Below are 20,820 nucleotides of genomic sequence, written 5' to 3'. Positions count from 1 at the left end.
TAGTCCTTGGCAGACTCTTAACTCTTGCTGATTCTAAAATGTTATCATGATCAATAGTCATTATGGCCAAAAATAAAAGGATAACATGAGCTTTGGGTGGACAGATTTCTCTTTAAAGTAAAAAGTCAGTGCTTCAACCTCAATCACTGTTTAATTTCAAATCCATTGTGAGCCCGGAGGCAAAACAACAGAATGTGTCACTGTCCAAAAACTCACAGACTGCACTGTAGATTTAAAATTTAGATATGCAATGCTGAATATTACAAGACCGAGCCTGCCACTGGAAAACAAGTGAAAGCATCAGTGCACTCGGCACTCCAGTGGCTCCAGTGAGCTCAGCAGCTCATGACTGGTTTGTACTGGGAAACTCTGAGGTGTAAATGTGGGTATGGCATGAATCTGAACCAGGATGTTCTTGGATGAGAGCTTGCATGCTCAGCAAGTTTCCTCTGAATAAATAATGGCTTAAAAAACACAATGACAAGGATTTCACATGAAAACTTATGTGCATATTCCCGTTTCCCTGTGCATGTGGCTACTGGATGCAATTTGTCATCCCACCCTGCAGTTCCATCAGGTCCTCCCCCCTCGCCCCCTCTTGGCTGCTTAGCAGTTAAGTTGGGTATAACCTATGCTTTGTGATGGGTTGTTAGCTTGCTCTCCAAGGCCATTCATATTTTATATGACAGCTTGGTGAGAGCTGAACTCACCAGGAGACACAACTACAGGCAGTTTACAAACTAATGAGCAGCGCTATCTGCCAGGGGAGCTGAGCGTCATCATGGCCGTATTGACTGGGAGGTCGCTTGGGGAAAAAAACACACATGATGATGGATTGGGAGATAATGCTGCCAAAAAAACGATGGTTATGAGAGAGGCTCTCCACTGCCTCCAAAGAGGTGGCTCATTACCAAGGAAGTCAGAGGGAGCATGGGCACTGAAGGAGGCAGAAATGGACAAAGCTGAGGAAGAATGGATGAGGGATAAAGGAGAGATAGCTGGGTGAAGAAGGGAAGAGACAGATGGAGTGGGGGTGAAGTGGCAATGCTGAGAGTGGCAGGCAACACAGCAAGGGAGGAAGATGGTGAGGGAAGGAGGGAGTTAGGTGAGTTTGGGATGCACCCAGATGTAGGGAGGGAAGATGGATAGATGGATGAAGGGGAAGAAACAGTAATTACAGGCCTTGTTGTGCGGTTGGAGAGATGGAGGAGCCACTTTTTCAGCACTGCCACTCTGCATTAACCCAGTAGAATGAAATATTCAGCCATTAGGCCTCGGCTGAAACACATCCAGTGCCCAAGCTCATGCAACATTTAAACACCATTCATGTTCTATTCATTACAAGGGGGCCTATTACATATAATCATCATTTTAGTTTGGTTTTTACTTTAAGACACACAATTTTTTTCCATCTGTAAATGCAACACTGCATCTAGGTCTAGAAGTGAGAATGGCAAGTCAATACTGACTCCAATTAGGCTTTAAAATCATTGATAAACATTTCCTGGGATTTGATTTTTTCGAACCACACAGAAAAATGAAATGCTTTCTGCCTCCTATGTGTGTCTCTTTCTAGAGTCTGAAGTAACTACAGTGAACCGCTGCCTGGATGCTGCCAAGGCGTGTAACATAGATGAGACATGTCAGAAGCTTCGTACAGAATACGTCTCGTCCTGCATCCAGCCGTCAGCCCGCTCGGGGCCATGTAATCGACCAAAGTGCAACAAGGCACTGAGGAAGTTTTTTGACCGTGTTCCCCCTGACTACACCCATGAGCTGCTGTTCTGTCCCTGCACTGACACGGCCTGCGCAGAACGCCGCAGGCAAACCATCGTGCCGTCCTGCTCCTACGAAGACAAGGACAAACCCAACTGCCTGGCTCAGCTACGGATCTGCAAGGCGGACTACGTGTGCAGGTAGAAATTAGAAATACTTAAATGTCTTACATGCTGCCTGCTGCCAAGAACATTTTACACTTAATTTACTGATTTGGCATCTGACGACTCACTGAACTGATAATGTGCTGCATCTGTGGCTTCTATTTAAAAATCACAAAGGTGTTTTTTTTCAATGTTTTAATTCAGTTAATGCAAATCATGTACACATTACATTACTGCTGAATCTTTTTTAAGCATATTATAGTCCTTAGGTATTGTTTGGAATCTGTACTTGAAACTTGCCATAAATAATCAATGACAGCAAGCTCAGTTATATCATTTTGTGCGGTTAGCTGTGATGTACTATATCAGTTTATTGAGTTCTTATGTTTAACTTGTTAGGAAATACCTGCCTGAAGTTACCCACACTTGCAGCATCTTGTTTGATTTTCCAACTCTAGAGAGAAAACTAGAGTCTCTTTGGCTTGCCAGATGTTTGAGAAGCTTTACCAGACACTTGTTTGCTTGAGTTGGCTCTCTGTTGTTTTACCCTGAACATGTACTCTAATAATTGACTGGTGCAAGCTTGGGGAGAGATCAGTGAGAGCTTGTGCAACTTAACCACACAGCCTGGAAAACCCATGACAATGAACACAAACCTTTTGCATTGCAGGAATCGTTGCATTCAAGTATCAAAAAATATTGCTAAATGGTGCACAGTTGAGCAAAGAGCTGCTGAATAGCACTGTAATCACAAAGTAAGTAAACAAAGACATGGTAAAAGATATGAAAAGGATAATGTGGGTGGTAGTTTCTTACATTAAAGCTGCTCTTACATATAATTGTCAAGGCCAATTTGTTTTACAGCCAAAAACTATGACTACTTACTCTACTTACATCCGGCAGACATAACACATAACAAGTTCTGAGGCATTATGTCTGATTTCAGGCATAGAACAGTTTTTAAATTCATATAGTACTTAATTAAATTTATGCACACATGTTCACATTGGAAAAAAATTGAGGCTCATAAATCTTTTTATCGTTTTAATCCCTATATCCCTATTAGCTTTTATTTTTTGGAGCTTGTTTTGCCTTTAATGGACAGACAAGTTGAGAGAGACAGGAAACTGGAGGCAGAGAGGGGGCAATAACACGCAGGACAGGTCTGTAGCCTCAACACATGGGGTGGGTGCTCTACCCACTGAGCTATACACCACCCCAGCTTCTTTTTTTTAAGTAATCTTTGCATCTACCTGATGAATCTGTGCCCAGTATTCACTTTCCTTTTATCTATATTTTAGTCTCCACCAACTCCTAACACAAATATGAGGGTCCTTTTTCCTTTTTCACCACAGCAAGTTGCTAACTTTAGCTTTCTGCTTTTTGGTGGCGGGTAGGTAGTGAACATGTGAGCAACTAAAACTGTAAAGTCCCTTAAAACCAAAATAATTGGCTAAAAATGGCTACAAATCAAAAGTAGATTTGGGTAATAATCCTCTGTACGCACACATTACACATACACAGTAAGTGTTAATATAAAATACACTTATTAATGCAGCTTTAATATGGCTTTTGCTCTACAACCTAAGGCTCCTTCACACAATTATTTAAAATGGCAACATTTCATGGTAAACTCTGTCCAAGAGCACAAAGTGAACCCATGCAAATCTTTTGTGCTGAGTTCAATGGATTACCCATCCAAGCAAATCGCTGAAAGTTGATTTTCATAACTGAATACAACATGTAACCGTATCTTCACTACTGTTTTATCTAATATGAAGTGCCTTGTTGCTGTGGTGGCCTGACTTTCCCCCAGGACAATAAATGTCATTGTGTAACTTGGAAGATAGGTCTGGCTGGTATGATATGTTCATTTAGATTTAATTAGTCAGCTGTGTTTAATTAATCCAATTGTTATACTCATTAACTGTGTTTAATTAGCTCAATTAATTTCTGCATTCATTTTCTAGGGGAAGCAGCCAAGCATCAAGCAGCCTTGTGAAATAGTCATTATTAGAATGGCCACTATCACTTGGGATTCACACATGACTTTCTTGCCAAAGTGCTGAGAAAATAATTATCAATGTAGAGCTGAGACATCATCAGAATCACTAAGTAGTTTGCAAAAAAAACTGACCCTCGGTACATATTCAAGATAAGTTATCTGAATAAGCATACTTAGTCTACGTTAAGCCCCCGTGTATGTGAGACACTGATGAAAAACAAAGATTTCATTCAAATTAAAATTGATTGTAAACGGCCAATTAGAAAACTAACAATGTGTTATGAAGGCATTAAAATTCAACGGGTGTATTTCTCTCTATCACTGGAGACTGAAAACATGAAGACCTATCCAGTCAGCCTCCTCTCTCTCTGACAGCAAATGGTCACCAGCATTTAATCTAGTTCCTCTTCAAATGTCAGAAAGACAAAGGGCTTCATCTGTCACGGCTATCGATCAGGCATTATTCTCCACCCTGCCACGATGAATGGAGCATCTCAAGGCCATAGCACGGGCCGCCAATCCCGCACCAGTCAGCTGGCATTAACAGGCAGCCTGCAGAGGATGCCTTCACGTAACGCACCGCCTATGAGTTGTACGCACATCATTACAATGACATGACTAACGAGGGGAGAGCGGGGAGTTGTGGCGCCCTGAGGGGATCCCGTTGCAAATGCCTGTCGATGGGGGCTGATGGCACGATATGATGGCCGCAATAGCCTTGTATGATGATGATGATGAGGCTAGATGGCTGGGAGGCTGGCAGGTAAGGTGAAGGAAGGATTGCAGAATGGCTTTGGGAGAAAGTATTTATATGGAAGATCCATATTTGTCTAATCTCCTTGCGGCCAGACCTGCCAGACAGTGCCCATGGTATTTAGAGAGCAGAGCCAAGGCCTATCTTTGCCCCTCATTGACTCTTTACAGTTTGGCAGCCTTCCAAAAAATGACTGGCTGGGGGAAAGTGGGAAGGAGGGGGAAAAAAAGAGGGATGAATGTCATCAGGGGTGACTGGATTGGGGTTGAAGTGCTGCATAGTGGTAGATCTTAAACAGTGGAGGGAGTTGGTGTTAGAGTATAGCTAGGTGGCTGAGCATTGTGGGGGTTTTACATCCTGTCGCTGAAAGAAAATGTGCTGGAGCCGACCACATCTCAGCGACAGGAAGTGTGCAGAAGCCAAGCACACGTAAATGATGGATGGCATGTTATTGCTGAGTTGAACAGAGAGATCCGCGCCCCAAATAGCTCCCATTTTAAAAGGTCTTTTTTATTTTCTGCTGTGACGTTTTTCGAGCACAAGGTGTTTCAAACACAATAACTCTGCAAGGTATTTTTTGAGCCAGCACCCATCCTATTGGGTATTGGGATGTGCGTGTCTTTCTTATTGTTTCTCACTGGCATGTTATTGCTCCCACAGGTCTCGCTGGGCACAGTTCCAATATGATTGCCAACCCTCTGAGCTGAGCGCCAGTGGTTGCAAGCAAGAAAACTACGGAGCGTGTTTACTCGCGTACACCGGCCTGATAGGTAAGAACTAAATCTCTCTGTGCCAGCTCTGCTCTGGCTCACCCACCTCCTGTGATGGATCGGGAACAAAAAAGGTTTTAGAGGGAGAAACGCAGAGAGCAGACAAGTGCACCGAACAGGACTCAAAAGAATGAATCAAGGATTGTGAGAGAAGCATGGTTCAATGATCGATGGAGTGCTGATTAATGTGGCTGCAGCGTGCTCGGCCAAGTCGTTGGCATTATAAGTAGTGCAATTACAACTATTGACCGCTGTTTTGAGAGCATTATCTCTGGCGTAACGATGAGTGGGAGCAGGCAGAGGGGTAGAACATGGCTTATTGTACTTTAGATTTAACAAAAACTTAACAAAAGATCACATAATGGTCAAAAGGTTGTTAAAAAACCCACTCTGTCTTAAGCACAACAATATAAAAACTAGGAGGGGAAGAACATTGTGTGGTTTGTGAGGGACTGAAGGAGTCAGATAAAGGAAGAAGGGGACAGAAAACAGTGCGGCAGTGATTGGCCATTCTCGACAACTGAGGTGAGACTCTGAGTTGTTGTTAAGAAGTCTGAGACCTAGAAAATCGATGGGGGTAAACCAGAACTTTTTTCGCCACACTGCCTCAAAGTGTAGCAATTTTATTTCCCACCTCCTTTAAAAAATACAAGCTACAAGGCTATATTACCCTTTCCAGAGAATGACTTCCCAATCATTTCCTGCTGAAAAGCTCCAAAGGCAGAAAAGAATAAAAAAAAGACTACATCTGAGAAACCTCCATGATGGTGCGTGGTCTTTGCACTGTGGGCCGCTGCACTTATCAAAGCCCACTAAGCTTGCCCTGCCCTGGTAGATATGCACGTTAGAAATAGAAAAAGCTAAACAACTGCTACTGTACTTGTTGTTTGGACATGATCTGTTGTAGCTTTAAATAAAACTCACTGAGAGATCAAGACGAGGGCAATGCTGCATAAACAAGCAGCTCTGTGTCTTTTTTTATGCATGTATATGATTAATACATCCATAAAAAGCAAATCCCATTTTCAATAATTGCCTTTCATGATAGATCACAGTATTTTTAGCTCATTTTAGCTGGTTTCCAATACCCTTTCCTTTTTGAAATAGGATATACACACATCCAGTTCAACTGTGTCGAGGCCTGTCAGCAGCTGGAATTGAACGAGTCAACATTTGATCACCAGGCTGCCTGCTTAACTAACCTGCTAATCTGTGTCTCTATCTTTATACACTCCGCCTTCATCTATCCCTCTTTTTTAAATTCCTCTCACTTTCTCTGTCAATGAATAAATTTACATGCACACTAATAACTCAGTCTTAACCTGATTAGTGCAATGCTGTGATGATAGAAATTGCCATGTAAACGCCTTTATTTCATTATTGTAATCAGGGTAAGGTCATAATCAGGCTAAGCATAACAAGATTAAATCAGGCAAATTTCTGCTCAAACGTTTAGGTTATTGAAACATCAAACGCTTCAGTCTTCTGCCTGTATTTAAAAATTATACATTATAGAGATAGCTTACTTCAAGAATGGCACTGGCCAACAGGCTGAATAGCTTCAATAAAAACATTTTGGAAACTAAATAAAATGAATGTGTTAAAGCAGGTAATTTTACGAATGATGCCTTTAAAGATGCAATACTTTGTTGTTTCCCCTTTCTCCTCCTCTCCACAGGAAGCACAATAACTCCAAACTACCTTGACAACTCCACATCCAATGTAGGACCCTGGTGCTCTTGTGCAGCGAGTGGCAACCACAGGGAACAATGCAACGACTTCCTCATTTTTTTCCACGACAATGTCTGCCTGAGTGAGTAACAGCTGCAGAGAGACCTCTAGCAGCCACACACACTCACTATAACAACCCTGACACCAAAAAAAAGTGTGAGAGGTAACAAGGTCTGCACTGGTCTGAATTAAAGTCAATGACAGTTTTATATAAAAGGTCTGTTGATATGACCCACATGTAATCAAGCTTACATTTGTGCTCTCAATGCATGAAAAGCAACAACTTTGAGCATAGATAAAAAAGAAGATAAAACCACTACTAACAGAAACCTCAAGTCTATCATACTGTAGCTGTCTTTTATAGCTGTCTCCCTTCCTTCCTTCCTTCCTTCCTTCCATCGTCCCTTCCTCCCTCCTTACTCCTTTCTTTCCTTCCTTCCTTCCTTCCTTCCTTCCTTCCTTCCTTCCTTCCTTCCTTCCTTCCTTCCTTCCTTCCTTCCTCCCTCCTTTTTCCTTCCTTCCTTCTTGCCTTCCTCCTTTCCTCCCTCCTTCTTTCCTTCCTTCCATCCTCCCTCCCTCCCTCCTTACTCTTTTCCTTCCTTCCTTCCATCCATCCATCCTTCCTTCCTTCCTTCCTCCTTTCCTTCCTTCCTCCCTCCCTCCCTCCCTTCCTTCCTTTCTTTTAATTTTCCCTTCGTTCTTCCCCTCCTTCTATCTTTCTTTGCTCCCTCCTCCTTCCATCCTTCCTTCCTTCCTTCCTTCCTGCCTTCCTTCCTTCCTTCCTTCCTTCCTTCCTTCCTTCCTTCCTTCCTTCCTTCCTTCCTTCCTTCCTTCTTTCCTTCCTTCCTTCCTTCCTCCTGTCCTTCCTCCTGTCCTTCCTTACTCCTTGAGGACAACAGGAGGGTTAAAAACACATTCCCATACATTTATGACCGTAGATAAATGAGTGATGGCATCAGTGACACCCTCTTGCTCTTGACAGTCACTCTTCATGTGTTTATTTTAGTCAATATTTCTTTGCACAAATCACTCAAAGACAAACAACCCCCTGAGTGATGGCAGCAGTGACAGATCAGTGACATTAATGAAACACTACAGCTGGTGGCACACAGTAATGGATGACCACATATAATATGTATTAGTTTACACTGCGCTGGGAATTTAACAATGCAGAAAAAATAATAATTACAACAGATAATAGAAGCATCTCTTCTTTTTGGCAGCAAAGATGATAAAACAAAGATATCAATATATATATTTCCATGCCATATTTTCATTTTTTTTAAAAAGAAAAAAACAATAAAATGTCAATATTCAGGAGAAGAGAGAAATGTTTGCAATAGGCTGGTGTGGATTAATTGGTGAATGAATAAAAACATTATACAACAAAGTCAAGCTGTCACTCCACTTAAAGAGATGGAAAAAATGGTGGAAGATGAAAACATCCCATCTGTGTGAACCAATGAAGAGACTGTAAAGTTCCTCAAATGAAAACACATAACAAGGATTGAAGGATTCAATTCAAGGAAGCTCTATTGTCATTGCCTCAGCTTGTACTAGACATCGAGGGAAAGGAAATACCGTTAACACTACACTCAAACATATAAAAACATATTGAAACGTATAATAAACATATAAGACATATTACACATTACATTACATTAGGACATATTAAAAGTGCATAAAAGACCTGTGCAATACATGTAGGTTCTTATTGCAGTAGCAGCAGATTGTATTTTGTGTGCGTGTGTTCGTGTGTTCGTGTGTTCGTGTGTTCGTGTGTGCGTGTGTGCGTGTGTGTGTGTGTGTGTGTGAGTGTGTGTGTAAATGCCCATATTTCTATCACATTTCCCAAAATGGTTTTCCATCATTTGAGATTTGACTGACACACTTTAATTACATCCACACATTGCTCCCTCTTCTTCTGCAAAAGTTTAATAGCATCATACTGGAGAGTTAAGAGTTCATCCTGATGAGCCCAAAATCCAAAATATTAGCATATCAGTAGTGGATGGAAATGAATGGATGGTTAAAATTTGTTCTGCAGTACATTGAAATAGCAGATGATGAAATACACATCACAGAAGGATTAGACATCAAATCCATGTTATTCTTTCACCTTTTGTTGTACCCTGTGTGTATTCATCCAGCAATAACAGCAATGCTATGATGACAGAAGATCATCCCTCTGAATGAGTGATTGCACCAGTGACAGAAGAATGACACCAGTGACAGAGTAATACAAACCATAGCTGCTGGTGGTGTCACAGCCAACACTGTAGTTTATTTTGGGTTATTATGTAGTTGGGGTTTTTTTTTAACAGCTGAAATATGTCGGATTGAGTAACAACACCAATGACACCAGTGACTGTATAAAACAAACTGCAGCTGCTGTCATGTGGTGAAAAGACTGCATGTCAGTGTTTGTTGCTTTTTATATAAGATGATTTTTTTTTATTCAATTATGACAGAAAGAAACAAACTGTTCACATCAGACAAAAGAGTCATTTTGAGTCTGCTTCCACTGGACACACAGCTGCCTCATGCTCCATTAGTGTGCAGATGTCCACCGGATACTTAACTGGAGCATCTCTATCTCTTTTCTTTTTTTTCTCCACTCTTCTATCTTTACAATGTGGATCTATTTTCGTCAGACCAATTATGGAAAAATGTTGAGATTACAGCCCCGCAAACTATGTCATCATCATTATTAAAGCATACACATATTTTCATTATTTAAAGCTGTGGCTGTAAAGATTCACCCTTCTTCTCACCATATTCTCTCTTTTATGACCAACTACTGTTCCCTATAATGCTTTAATTAAAAAATAACATTAAAACAATATTATTAAATAACAACATTTTTTTAATGCTTCATTAATCTTTTGCTTTGTACCATTTATTTATATATTTGCCCAGTAAATATTGTTTTATTGACACCTTGCTTTCAGCTACTTAATAATTATAATGTAATTTGAGGGCTGTTATCTAAAATGTTGCCAAATTCACCTATGATTGCATTTTAATTGCAATATTTATTGTTATTAATTGTTGTTAATTTCATAGATGATTATGCATTTAATTATTATTATTGACTTTGGCATACACACAGCAAAACAGCTTCTTTGTGTAAGTCACTTGTAGGAGCAGGAGCCAAAATGCTACAGTTTTCTCTTGCTAATATGCTCTATTCAGGAAATGCTATGTGCAAAATAAAGATAAAAAAGCTTTGCTGCCTGCATACAGTAATTACAAGAATAAAGTACAGCAATATTGTACTTTATGCTTCTACTGTATTTCATTTTCTTTTATCTGTTACCCCATCAGTCCTTAATGTGCTGTAAATATTTAATGTGTTTCTAAAATACAAAACAATTTGGAAAAACACCTCTAACCAATGTTGGAAATGTGGGTGCTGGAGATCAGATGTTTCTAAAAAGCTTCCAGTGGATATTTGGATGTGGAGCAGTGGCACAGCTGCAACATAATGCACTGTGCATTTGAGGTTACAGTACATGAGCAGAAACAGGCACAGATTTTATGAATTTAAATATTCCAGTGTTAAAGACATCCTGGTGACTTATTGTCACATGATCAATGAGACATTCAGAGCAAAGACACCACAGCAGGAACCCCTCAGCATCAGAAATGAAGACAAAAGGATAAAAACACAATATACAGTACTACCAATAAGAGAGATGATATAAAGGAGAGGTAATGAGAAGAAATCCTTGCAAAACAAATGGCTGAAATGTGGATATTACTCATTAGAAGTTTTTTTTTTCCTCCAGTGACAAAACTCTTTGTAAATCATTTCTATTAATTGTGCTTCAAAAAGGGGTCACCACTTGAAGAGCTTTAATGGGTTTTAATGAGTTAGTCAGTGCTTCAAACTAATGAGTTAGTGCTTTAAACTTGAAGCTGCAGTTTCCCAACAAAAGAAGAAAATCACTTCGAAAAAAGTTTTTTGCTGGAAACCTTTTTGCAGTGAGACAGCTGGCTAATTTTTTTTTCTCATGTAAGATTAAAGCCTGCCAGCTTCTTTCCCTGGTGGGCAGGTGTGTGTTACGCTTAAGAAGGATGTGTCACGCAGCAGCACAGAATATGTCTTTGTGAGAATTGATCTTTAATTCATACCTTATTTGAAGAAGTCACAATTGACCCAGTTGACATTGATCTGGCAATTGTAGGTTAAAAGTTTGCTGTGTGTGGTTGAAATTATTTTTGATCTCTGTTATTGATAGTGTAATTGTTATTTCAGTGTTTCTATGTGAATCAATGTGGTCTAAATACAGTTTACATGTAAAGTACAGTCTTAAAATGTCACTTTTTAACCAAATTTTGCAGTTTGATATTTTAATTTGCTTCCTTATTGAGAGTGACATGGGGGAAATGATACCTCTCTAATATTTGTGTGTTATTAAGAACCAGGATGTGATTAGTTTAGCTAAGCATGAAGAACAAAAAACCCTAAGAGACATGACAGTGCTCTCCAGCTTCTTATCTCACTCTGCAACAAAACAAATGAGACCACCTCCCAAAATGGTGCCTTTTGGTGGCAATGGGATCAACCAATTTAAAGTCTCATTCACTGTTTATTGTTTCATGGTGGATGGCAGCAGCCAGGCAAATATCCACAGCGTTAATAATGTTGCTGTTCTCCAAGTATACAACCGGATAGCAAACGAAGTGTTAACCATCCAATAGTGAGTTAACTTCCCAGAGTAGTCGCATATGTTTTTTCAGCTGGTTGATGGATGTCTTGTTTTTCAATGAAAGTCCTCATGTGCATCCTGCAGCCAGGACTCAGGCTTGCTAAGGCAGCTCCTGTGTGCTGTTTACTGTAAGCTCCTTAGAGACCCAGAAAAACAAACCTCAGACTTACTGGCCTCATTTCCCTGTGTCTAAGCAAAAAAAAAAAAAAAAAGAGAGAGAGAGAGAGAGAGAGAGAGAGAGAGAGAGAGAGAGTGAGAAAAAAAAAGCTCCTCTCCTCCTGCCTGAGCAAATGGCTGAAGCCAAACAGCGCGTACGTGATAATAAGGATGAACAAGTTTCTAATGGGAAAGGCGATTCTTGGACCAGCGGTGCGTGTCACGCTCTCATCTCAATTGGAGTTCATTCTCGTTTGCCAGGCGCAGGCAGGCCGCTCTTCTATTTTAGGGAGAAAGTGTACGTAATGATTTGGCAAGGAGGGTTTGGATACGAGCCAATAATTGGGAAAATGAATCCTTCCTGGGAGAGCTCCTGAATGTTTTCCTTTCCCTCATGATCCGCATATAATCACAGTGCACAGAGAATGAAATATTATTCATTATGATTGAAGCCAGAAGCCTCACCTCTCCATCAGCGACGGTTTTGTTTTAAGTGGACAACACCATTATCTATCTGCACTTGTATCTTTTTTTAAACAGAAATCTGCATTATTTTGTATTCTGGACCCCCCAGTGCTGTTGTGCTGGGGCCTGCTTGCTGAGACGGGACTTCAGATGGCCTTTGATGACTTTGTAATTGAGCGTAATTTGGTTTCCTGCCTCCGAACTAATGAGGTGGACAGAGACAATAGTGCCGGGGAAGAATAAAGTCGTTTGGAGACAGGGGAGGGGAAAAACTACAAAAAAAAAAGTCACCGGAATGAGCATGCTCAGGTTTTAAAAACAGCTGTCACCCTGCCTTACCTCCTCATCACGTCGATAATAACCACATCACTATGCAGAACAGCAGCTCTGAACTTCTTCATTCTCTGAAAGCGTGAGTGTGTCAGAGAAAAATGAGAGGACAGATGGAGGTGAAGCTCATTTGTTTCTGCAATTATTGTAATTTTTTCTGGAAGTTAAATAGGTAGTATAACTGGAAAAAGTGATGGTGGCCATCAATATGTCACAAAGGTTGGAGACAGGAAGGAGGCGTGAACAGGATGTATACTGCATGGCTCCAGGGAGAGTACGAAGAGAAGCCCTTAGGGAGAAACTTAAAAGTCAAAGTGACGTACGGCGACGCTGCCTAAACAGCCGTGTCCAAACATTTACAAAGAAACTGTCACAACAGCTTACCACTGAAGATATCAATTGGCACTTCATCTCTAACGTGAAAGCGGGTGGCGAGGCGCGGTGGCGAGCAGCTGGAGTTGCACCCCTCGCTTCTCTCATCCGTCAGCCTGCCAGGGGGATCGCTGCACACTGCCGACTGCTAACTGCACACTTTGAGCAGGGCGGCACACTTCTCCACCTGTCCTACAGACACTAATGACCCACAGCACCATTAGCACGATGGTCCATAGCCTCTTTTTTTTTTCTTTCTTTTTTTTTTGCAAGGTGCTGATGTACACACACCCTCAGCCGGCCTCAATCTGTTTTCCTCGCTGTTGACTCATTGCTTGTTGTGTTGCAACTTGCAGATTTAGCTAATTAGCTGCAGAGCTGGCATGCTGGGAGCAGGCAGGTCACCCATCTACCACCTCCAGCCATGTGTAGTAGTAGATGTTCAGTGTTGTACTAGTGAGGGTCTGCTTCCATCTTTCAGTTTGGACACCATCAGACACCCTCTCTACATTTGAGAGTAGGCTTAAAATGTTACTTTTATGTAAAGCTTATAGTATAGTTATGCTGCCATAGGCCTAGACTGCCGGGGTTTTTTCCATGACGCACTGAGCTCCTCTCTCCTCTTCCCTTCTCTATCTGTATGCATTATTGTCCCATTAATGCATGTGACTATCTCTGCATCTTCTCTCTCCTGTTGTAGTTTCTCCTCCTCTTGCTTCCTGCATGTATGTCTGCTGTAAAATAGGATTTATGCAATCTCTCTCTCTCTTTCTCTCTCTCTCCCACCCACCTCGAGCCCGGTTCTGCTTGAGGTATCTTCCCATTAAAAGGGGGCTTTTCCTTGCCACTGTCGCCAAGTGCTTGCTCATGGGGGCATGTTAGGTCACTATAAATAATATTGTAAAGAGTAAAGTCTAGACCTGCTCTATATGAAAAATGCCCTGAGATAACTCCTGTTATGATTTAGCACTATATAAATAAAATTGACTGGACTTGACTTGAAAGGAGATGAGTCAAGGCTCTGCATTGATTGCTGCAGAATTTTGTTTGCAAAGGCAAACTACCTCAGAGAATGGGTCAATTTGTTATGATCCTGTGAGAAATCAATGTTTGTTTGTCACACCCCAATACTCTACTGAAGGCTTTGAAATCCCATCACTAATAACCAGCGACTTGCTTCTGAAATCTGAAGGCTTTTGCTGGGAACGGATAGAATAATAGTGTGATTTTCGGGTCTAAGCACCCCACATCCATCTTACAATATAAGCAGGGGATATTAATTGATGAATCTCTCATTCATGTCTTCATTTGAGCATATTTTAATTGAAGTGACTTTCATGCAAACGTAATTGCTGCCGAGTAGCCCATTAGCTGAATGAAAATGAATACTTATATAATTCATCATATGATCATAGGTCATTTTGTGTTGTGGTAAATCCGAGAGCTTGATGTAATGGGTTTCCTTAGGGGTGCATAATGCCATATACATTTACCGGTCTGTAAATTATACATATATTATTTTACATATACTGTAATATTAATCTCAGTCATATATTTACTATGAGTGGCCTATTTAAATATTCACCACCATCATTGTATCATACCATTACACACAACTGAAAGATGAACACCTGAAAGGCTGACTGCCGTTTAAAATGTCTTCTCTTTTTGGGAAGTGAAGGTTTTTTCTAGACCATTCTACATTTGTTTCTTAACACTTCAAAAAGTAATTTAAAAAAAGAAAGAAAAAAAAAGAAAGGCCAATATTTTGCCATCAAGAGAATCACACTTTCACACTCCCTAAATTATCTTTGTTTGCAGTGCTAAAAGAAAAGGTGCAAAAAACCCCAAAACATGATCTGTTTCAGTCAAGTAGGGATTGAAACTCAAAACACTGAAAGCATCTGTTTATCTAATTGAATTACATCCAAACTTGAGCATCTGTTCCTTTTACACCTGTGAAAGCAGAAAACAGATCTCTACAGATTCACATTCCTCCAGTTGTCATTATAAATGTGTTTCAACAACTACAGTAACAACATTTAATGACACATCCTTACAAATAGATGTAACCCTGCTTCAACTTGAGTCTTGTTGATTGTTGGCATATGTGAGTAGTGGGGGAATTGAATTTACACATTTACTTAAAGCTGCATAAGCAGTTTTTATTAGGCAACTTGGGACAGCAAAATAAGCTGAATGCACAACATTATGTATAAATACGTATCTGTATGCTAACATATTTGCTATATCAACATAAAAGTTTAAAATATCTCAGCTTGTGTTCAAAGAGGCCAGTCATTTCAGGTTTAAAGCCTATAAAGTGCTCTGTGGATGATGAATGATGATGCAGAGATAATTCGAACTACTACAAGCGACCTCTTTAACATTGTAGATAATGATTAGATCCATTGTTTATTTAGAAATATTGATTAGTGCATCTTTAAGTTTAGGTCATTAGGGAGCCTAATGGCCCTTGTCATTGTTAACTTATTACATTGCTTAATTATTATTCCTAATGTATTAAAACATAGCATTTTAAGGTTGTAGCTGGATGCAGTGGCACACATTTGAACTATTTCATATTTAGTTGATTAGTTTGATTTATAATAATCATATAATAGTCATATTTTGCATACAATAGATATGTTTTATGCGTAAAATCTTGGACATTTTAAGTATAGCTGTTACATAAATGCATTGAAGTATAAAGTAGATTTTATTTTTGCTGTGGAATGCAGAGGAGTAAAAAACACATTCATGAAGGAGCAGCATTCCTTTTTTCCACGACTCTTTTTGTTACATAAAATCTGACAAAAAAAAAATTGATATTGAATTCCACCTGCTGAACAGCACTTCACATCACCATCCATCAAGCATGCTCTAAAAGTTTCAAACTATAACATTATGGTACAGGTAGAATTTAAATCAGCTCCGCAGAGTGTTTTGAACTGACAGCAGAAAGACGGGATGTGATTTCATAAAATGCTGCAGGTAGCAGCAGCAGTAGCAGCAGGAGATGACACAAGTTTAATTTTGGTGCTTTTGTTGAACATGATTGTTCGGCGCTGTTGCTGTATTGGCAAATCAAAATCTATTTAACATCACCATTGTTTGTTGATCAGATGTTGTGACTCAGCAGCTGTGTGGCTGTGACTACCTGGGTGTTTGTGTGTTCAGTCTAGATATTAACCACTACCTTTGAATGCATCATTTTTGGAGGAAAATTAGTTTATATTGTGTTTAAGCACCAATGATGCTTAGGTCAGTTTTATTGTGTTGTGCATAAAATAAAATAGAATTGCGCAAGATGTTGGCCGTCCTTTTTCTTCTCAGTGTTAACAGAGGATGACAACACAAGCAGCAAGAACCAATCAATAAACTCTGTTTGTTCGGATTTTTTAATTCTTAGCCCTCCGAAAAGGCTTGACAGGAAGCACACTGGAGCTATAACTCCTTGGTCTTCTTTTATTTTTATTACAAAATGACCACAGGTGACCACAGGTGACCACAGGTCACACAGGTCATAAACCAATAGGTCGTGTGCTTCTGCCAAAACCCCGACACAACTGCCGTAATCAATAACACCGGAAGTCACACAGACTTTTCAAAATAAAATGCAGAGGTACAAAACTCTTAAATAATTTACTCAGAGCTACAAATAATGATTAAATAATGAAAGTCTTGACACTGTTTCATAACTTGATTTCATAAGTCGTAACAGGTGCGTCCTTATATTCAGTTAATAGAAAAAGTTTGTCTCGTACAATTCAACCTTCTAGTCTGCTCGCTCATTTCAGACATATATCTTGATGAAGCATTAACATTTCATAATATGATTAATTTTTGCTTTTCACTTCTATTATAACAAAAGAGGACTCTCAGAAAATATTGGTGGTTTGTGTGTGGCTGCGCTCCCCTGTCCGTGACCCTGTGTGGAGCTCATATTTTACTAAAGCGAGAATCCTGCCTGGTTGAGAGAGTTTGAGAGTGCATGTCCTTGATTTTCAGTGAGTGAATGAAAGCACTGAATAATATGAAAATTCTACAGCATAATTCATATAATTTCGACCTTACTTTAAAATCAATCATCGCACATAACATCAAACAGTGTGCATATAACTTTCACGTAGATTATGAGTTGCACGAGGCATGAATTTAAACATAATAGCAAGGACCTTCAGTCCAGGACTATATCCATCATAAAGTTCAGGTGCTATGGTTTGAGCAAATTAAGCCTGAAAGGATTCTGGGTTTTTCAAGTCACTGTCATCCTTAGTTAAAGATATACTATGCAAGATTTTCCTAAAAAAAAAAAAAGAAACAATGTGTGGACTTGTATAAAAAGCCAGTAGTATTGCACCTTGACGGATAGCATAGAAACCAGGTTACATCCAGGCGGGGAATTCCGGTCCTCTGAAATGAGGCCAACGCGGAAGTAACTTAGAACTGCATTCTATCAAAAGGCCACCAGGGGGCGACTGTTTTGGTGTCAAAAGGACTTCCATCTCTATACAAGTCAATGGAGAATTCACCAACTTCTCACTTGATTTCTAACCTCAGTAAACGTTTTCAAAATGTGTTTATGGTCTCAATCGCTAGTTTAAAGCCTTCTTCAATGCAGTATGATGTTCATTTGTGACATTTTGGCCTCCCTGATTTTATATTTGATGATAAAGCAGGGTATGCAGGGTGGCTACGTCGTGATTGACAGGTTGATTGCCCAATGTCCTCGAGATCCAGCCCTCGCAACCATAGCAACCTCTCTGCTCCGCCCATGGCTCCGCCCATGGCTGCGCCTCATGCCCATTTAAGTAGAATCTGTGTTTTTATTTTTCCCAGCATGCACCTTAAATTTTCAAGATGGCGCTGCCCAGATTTGAAACTATTGGCTTCCGAGCAGCAGTCCACAAACCAATGGGTGACGTCATGGATGTTACATACATTTCTTTTATACAGTCTATGGTTACATCACTGTCTCTCTGCTCTGCTCTGCTCTCTGTGTGGATGTATGAAGAGCTACAGGTCTGTGTGTCTGCTTGACTGAGGTTGGCAGTGAGCTCCACACACACACACACACACACACACACACACACACACAGAGCAGAGAAGCCACAACGGACAGGATAAAACTTTGCATTCACACAAAATCCAGGCCTTGCCGCACCTTCCCGCAGGATTATGTGGTGGTGTTTATTTGCGTTTTAGAACATAACCACTGGGAAGCAAAGGAAAGAAAATAAAGTTTTATTTATCTGATTCTTGGCTTTGTTCTTGCTAGCGCTGCTCGTTGTCTTGATTCACTCTCTAGCTGCTCTCCCTCTGTCTTTCTTGCTCGCTCATTGAGCCAGGGAGGAGGGGCAAACTTTAAATGTTGTTTGTTTACAAATGCTGCATGCTGCGAAGTCTACTCACTTATTATTATTATTATTTGGGCTGATTTTAGGTCCATTATGAAAGGATACAGGAATGACTGAGAGCAAGAGGGTTTTTTTATGTGAGTGTTTGTCTAAAAAGAAAATCAATACCTACACTAGAAAAAACTGACAAGGCTTAAAAGATTTCAAAATTAATCTCAAGGCATGGTCTGACTTTCATTTACCAAAACACACCATCATAATCTCACACATACTCCACTATAGTCTCCCATACACATATCACTATACGCTCTTACATTTACAATCATATTTTCAAATGCATATGGGCCATAAACATAACTGAGTTATACTGTACTACACAAGTATACTCTCTTATACCCCTTTTCCACTGAGCTGGAGCCAGTGCTGGTTCAGAACTACTGCTAGAGCCAGTGCTCAGTTGGTGCTAATCCAACCATCTCTGATGAACCTGTTGCTTTTCCACTGGCAAGGAGCCACGCGATTACGTCACTGTATAATGTATCCAGCGCTCACCTTTGAAGCACTTCCATGATTCACCAGTGAGAGGCAGCAACATGGCGCAAGGCATCTAGCCTGCCAGAAACGAAGAAGAAGAAGAAGAAGAAGCAGTAGAAGAAGAAGAAGAAGAAGAAGACGACAGCTCTGGCAAAAAAATGATAAAAATAGTACTTTTAATCAACAAATCTTTAACCCTCTGTAAATGCCACGCTAGTCAGCTAATGAACGTTAACCCCGCTAGCCAGCTAATAAACGTTAACCCCCGCTAGCTGGCTAATAAATGTTAACTCCACTAGCCGGCTAATAAACGTTAACCCCCGCTAGTCTGCTAATAAACGTTAGCCCCGCTAGCCGGGTAATAAACGTTAGCCCAGTCCACTGACAGAATTGGTTCTTGCTTTAGACCAGTAAAAAGTTGGTGCTTGCTCTGGCTCCCGTTCTGAGGCTCCGGGCTGGAGCTTTTGCGGTGGAAAAGCGAAGAACCGATGCTTAGTCAGGCTCTGGCTCCGAACCAGCACCAGCTCCAGCTCGGTGGAAAAGGGGTATTACATACTCCATTATACATTTAGAATGTATGGTAAGAATAAAAATAGTACTATCTGTGGCAGAATAGTATATAATGGGGAAAGGGAAAAGAAACTGTGTAGAAAAAAATAGTAGTGTGAGAAAGAATGATTCAGTGAGAGGATATAATAATTCATAAAGTAATGCATATGTGCAAAAGAGATCATCAAAAACACTCTTGCACACCTGAGTAGTCTTTGTGATAGGTGTGTAAGTGAAATAGCAATGTACTAAAAAAAGAGGAAGGGACACCTGCACATTGCCTTCACTTCACTCTTTAATAAATGCAACATTTTGGTCAAAAAACGTGTTCAGGTATATCTGACTGAAACATTGCATCTTCATCTTTTTTAATATGTGCAGCATTTTTGAAAATGTTGTGTGAAAGTACATCTCATATATTGCGAGAAAGAATGATGTAGTAGTGTATCAAGGCAGAATATTACATTTTTTTAAAGGATGCATATGTATGAAAACATTTTTGACATTTATCTACTGAGAAGAAAGTCGTATAATATAAAATTCTACTGTAATATAGTATACTAATATTTTCCCTCACATTCATATTTAATGTTCGAGACTGACGGTGAATAAAGAGAGAATAGTGTGAAATAATGATATAGAATTAGCAGAACAAAGATTGTTTGAGAGTGGTGTCAGATTGAATACAACACACGGGAGAAAGATTGATAGTAAATAAAAAAAGAATAGTCATAAATGTGAGAAAGAATAGAAGTGACTGTGATAGAAAATAGTAATGTGTGCAAGAGGGAACAATAGTGTGAGGAAAAAATAGTATGTGTAAAAGAAGAAACGGGTGCTATATTGAAAGAGAATAGGCATATTTGAATATTTGTTATCCATACATATATGTATGAGGCAGAAAACTATATTTGTGAATGATAGTAAATCTAAAAGTATAGTATTTGAGAAAGTAAGATAGTAAATGCACTAAGAGAGAACATATGCACTTAAAGAAGTGAGTGGGAGAAAATTGTAGTTACTCATATTCTTTATTAATACACTTTATAAGCCTATGTGAGAGATAAGAAGTATATTTGAAAGAATATTTAAAGAGAGGATAGCAGTATGTGTAAGAGTAATATCTGATATTTGTCAAAGAGAGTATTGGTATGTGAGATGATAGAAAATGAGGAAAATGAATAGTGTAAGAAGAATAT

The 20,820-nt window shown here is 39.8% G+C and overlaps 1 protein-coding gene across 1 annotated transcript in view; it reads left to right on the top strand.

Moving 5' to 3' along the window:
• gfra4a (GDNF family receptor alpha 4a) overlaps window positions 1–20,820 on the top strand; it is an 85,641-nt gene that overhangs the window by 58,121 nt on the left and 6,700 nt on the right. Inside the window, exons 4-6 of the mRNA XM_053336253.1 lie at window positions 1,577–1,916; window positions 5,300–5,409; window positions 7,088–7,222. Coding sequence (XP_053192228.1) covers window positions 1,577–1,916; window positions 5,300–5,409; window positions 7,088–7,222 — 585 coding nt within the window. The remainder of the gene's footprint in view (window positions 1–1,576; window positions 1,917–5,299; window positions 5,410–7,087; window positions 7,223–20,820) is intronic.

The sequence above is a fragment of the Scomber japonicus genome, chromosome 16, assembly GCF_027409825.1.
Source record: "Scomber japonicus isolate fScoJap1 chromosome 16, fScoJap1.pri, whole genome shotgun sequence".
Taxonomy (NCBI): domain Eukaryota; kingdom Metazoa; phylum Chordata; class Actinopteri; order Scombriformes; family Scombridae; genus Scomber; species Scomber japonicus.
This window is presented reverse-complemented; position numbering and strand designations above follow the sequence as displayed.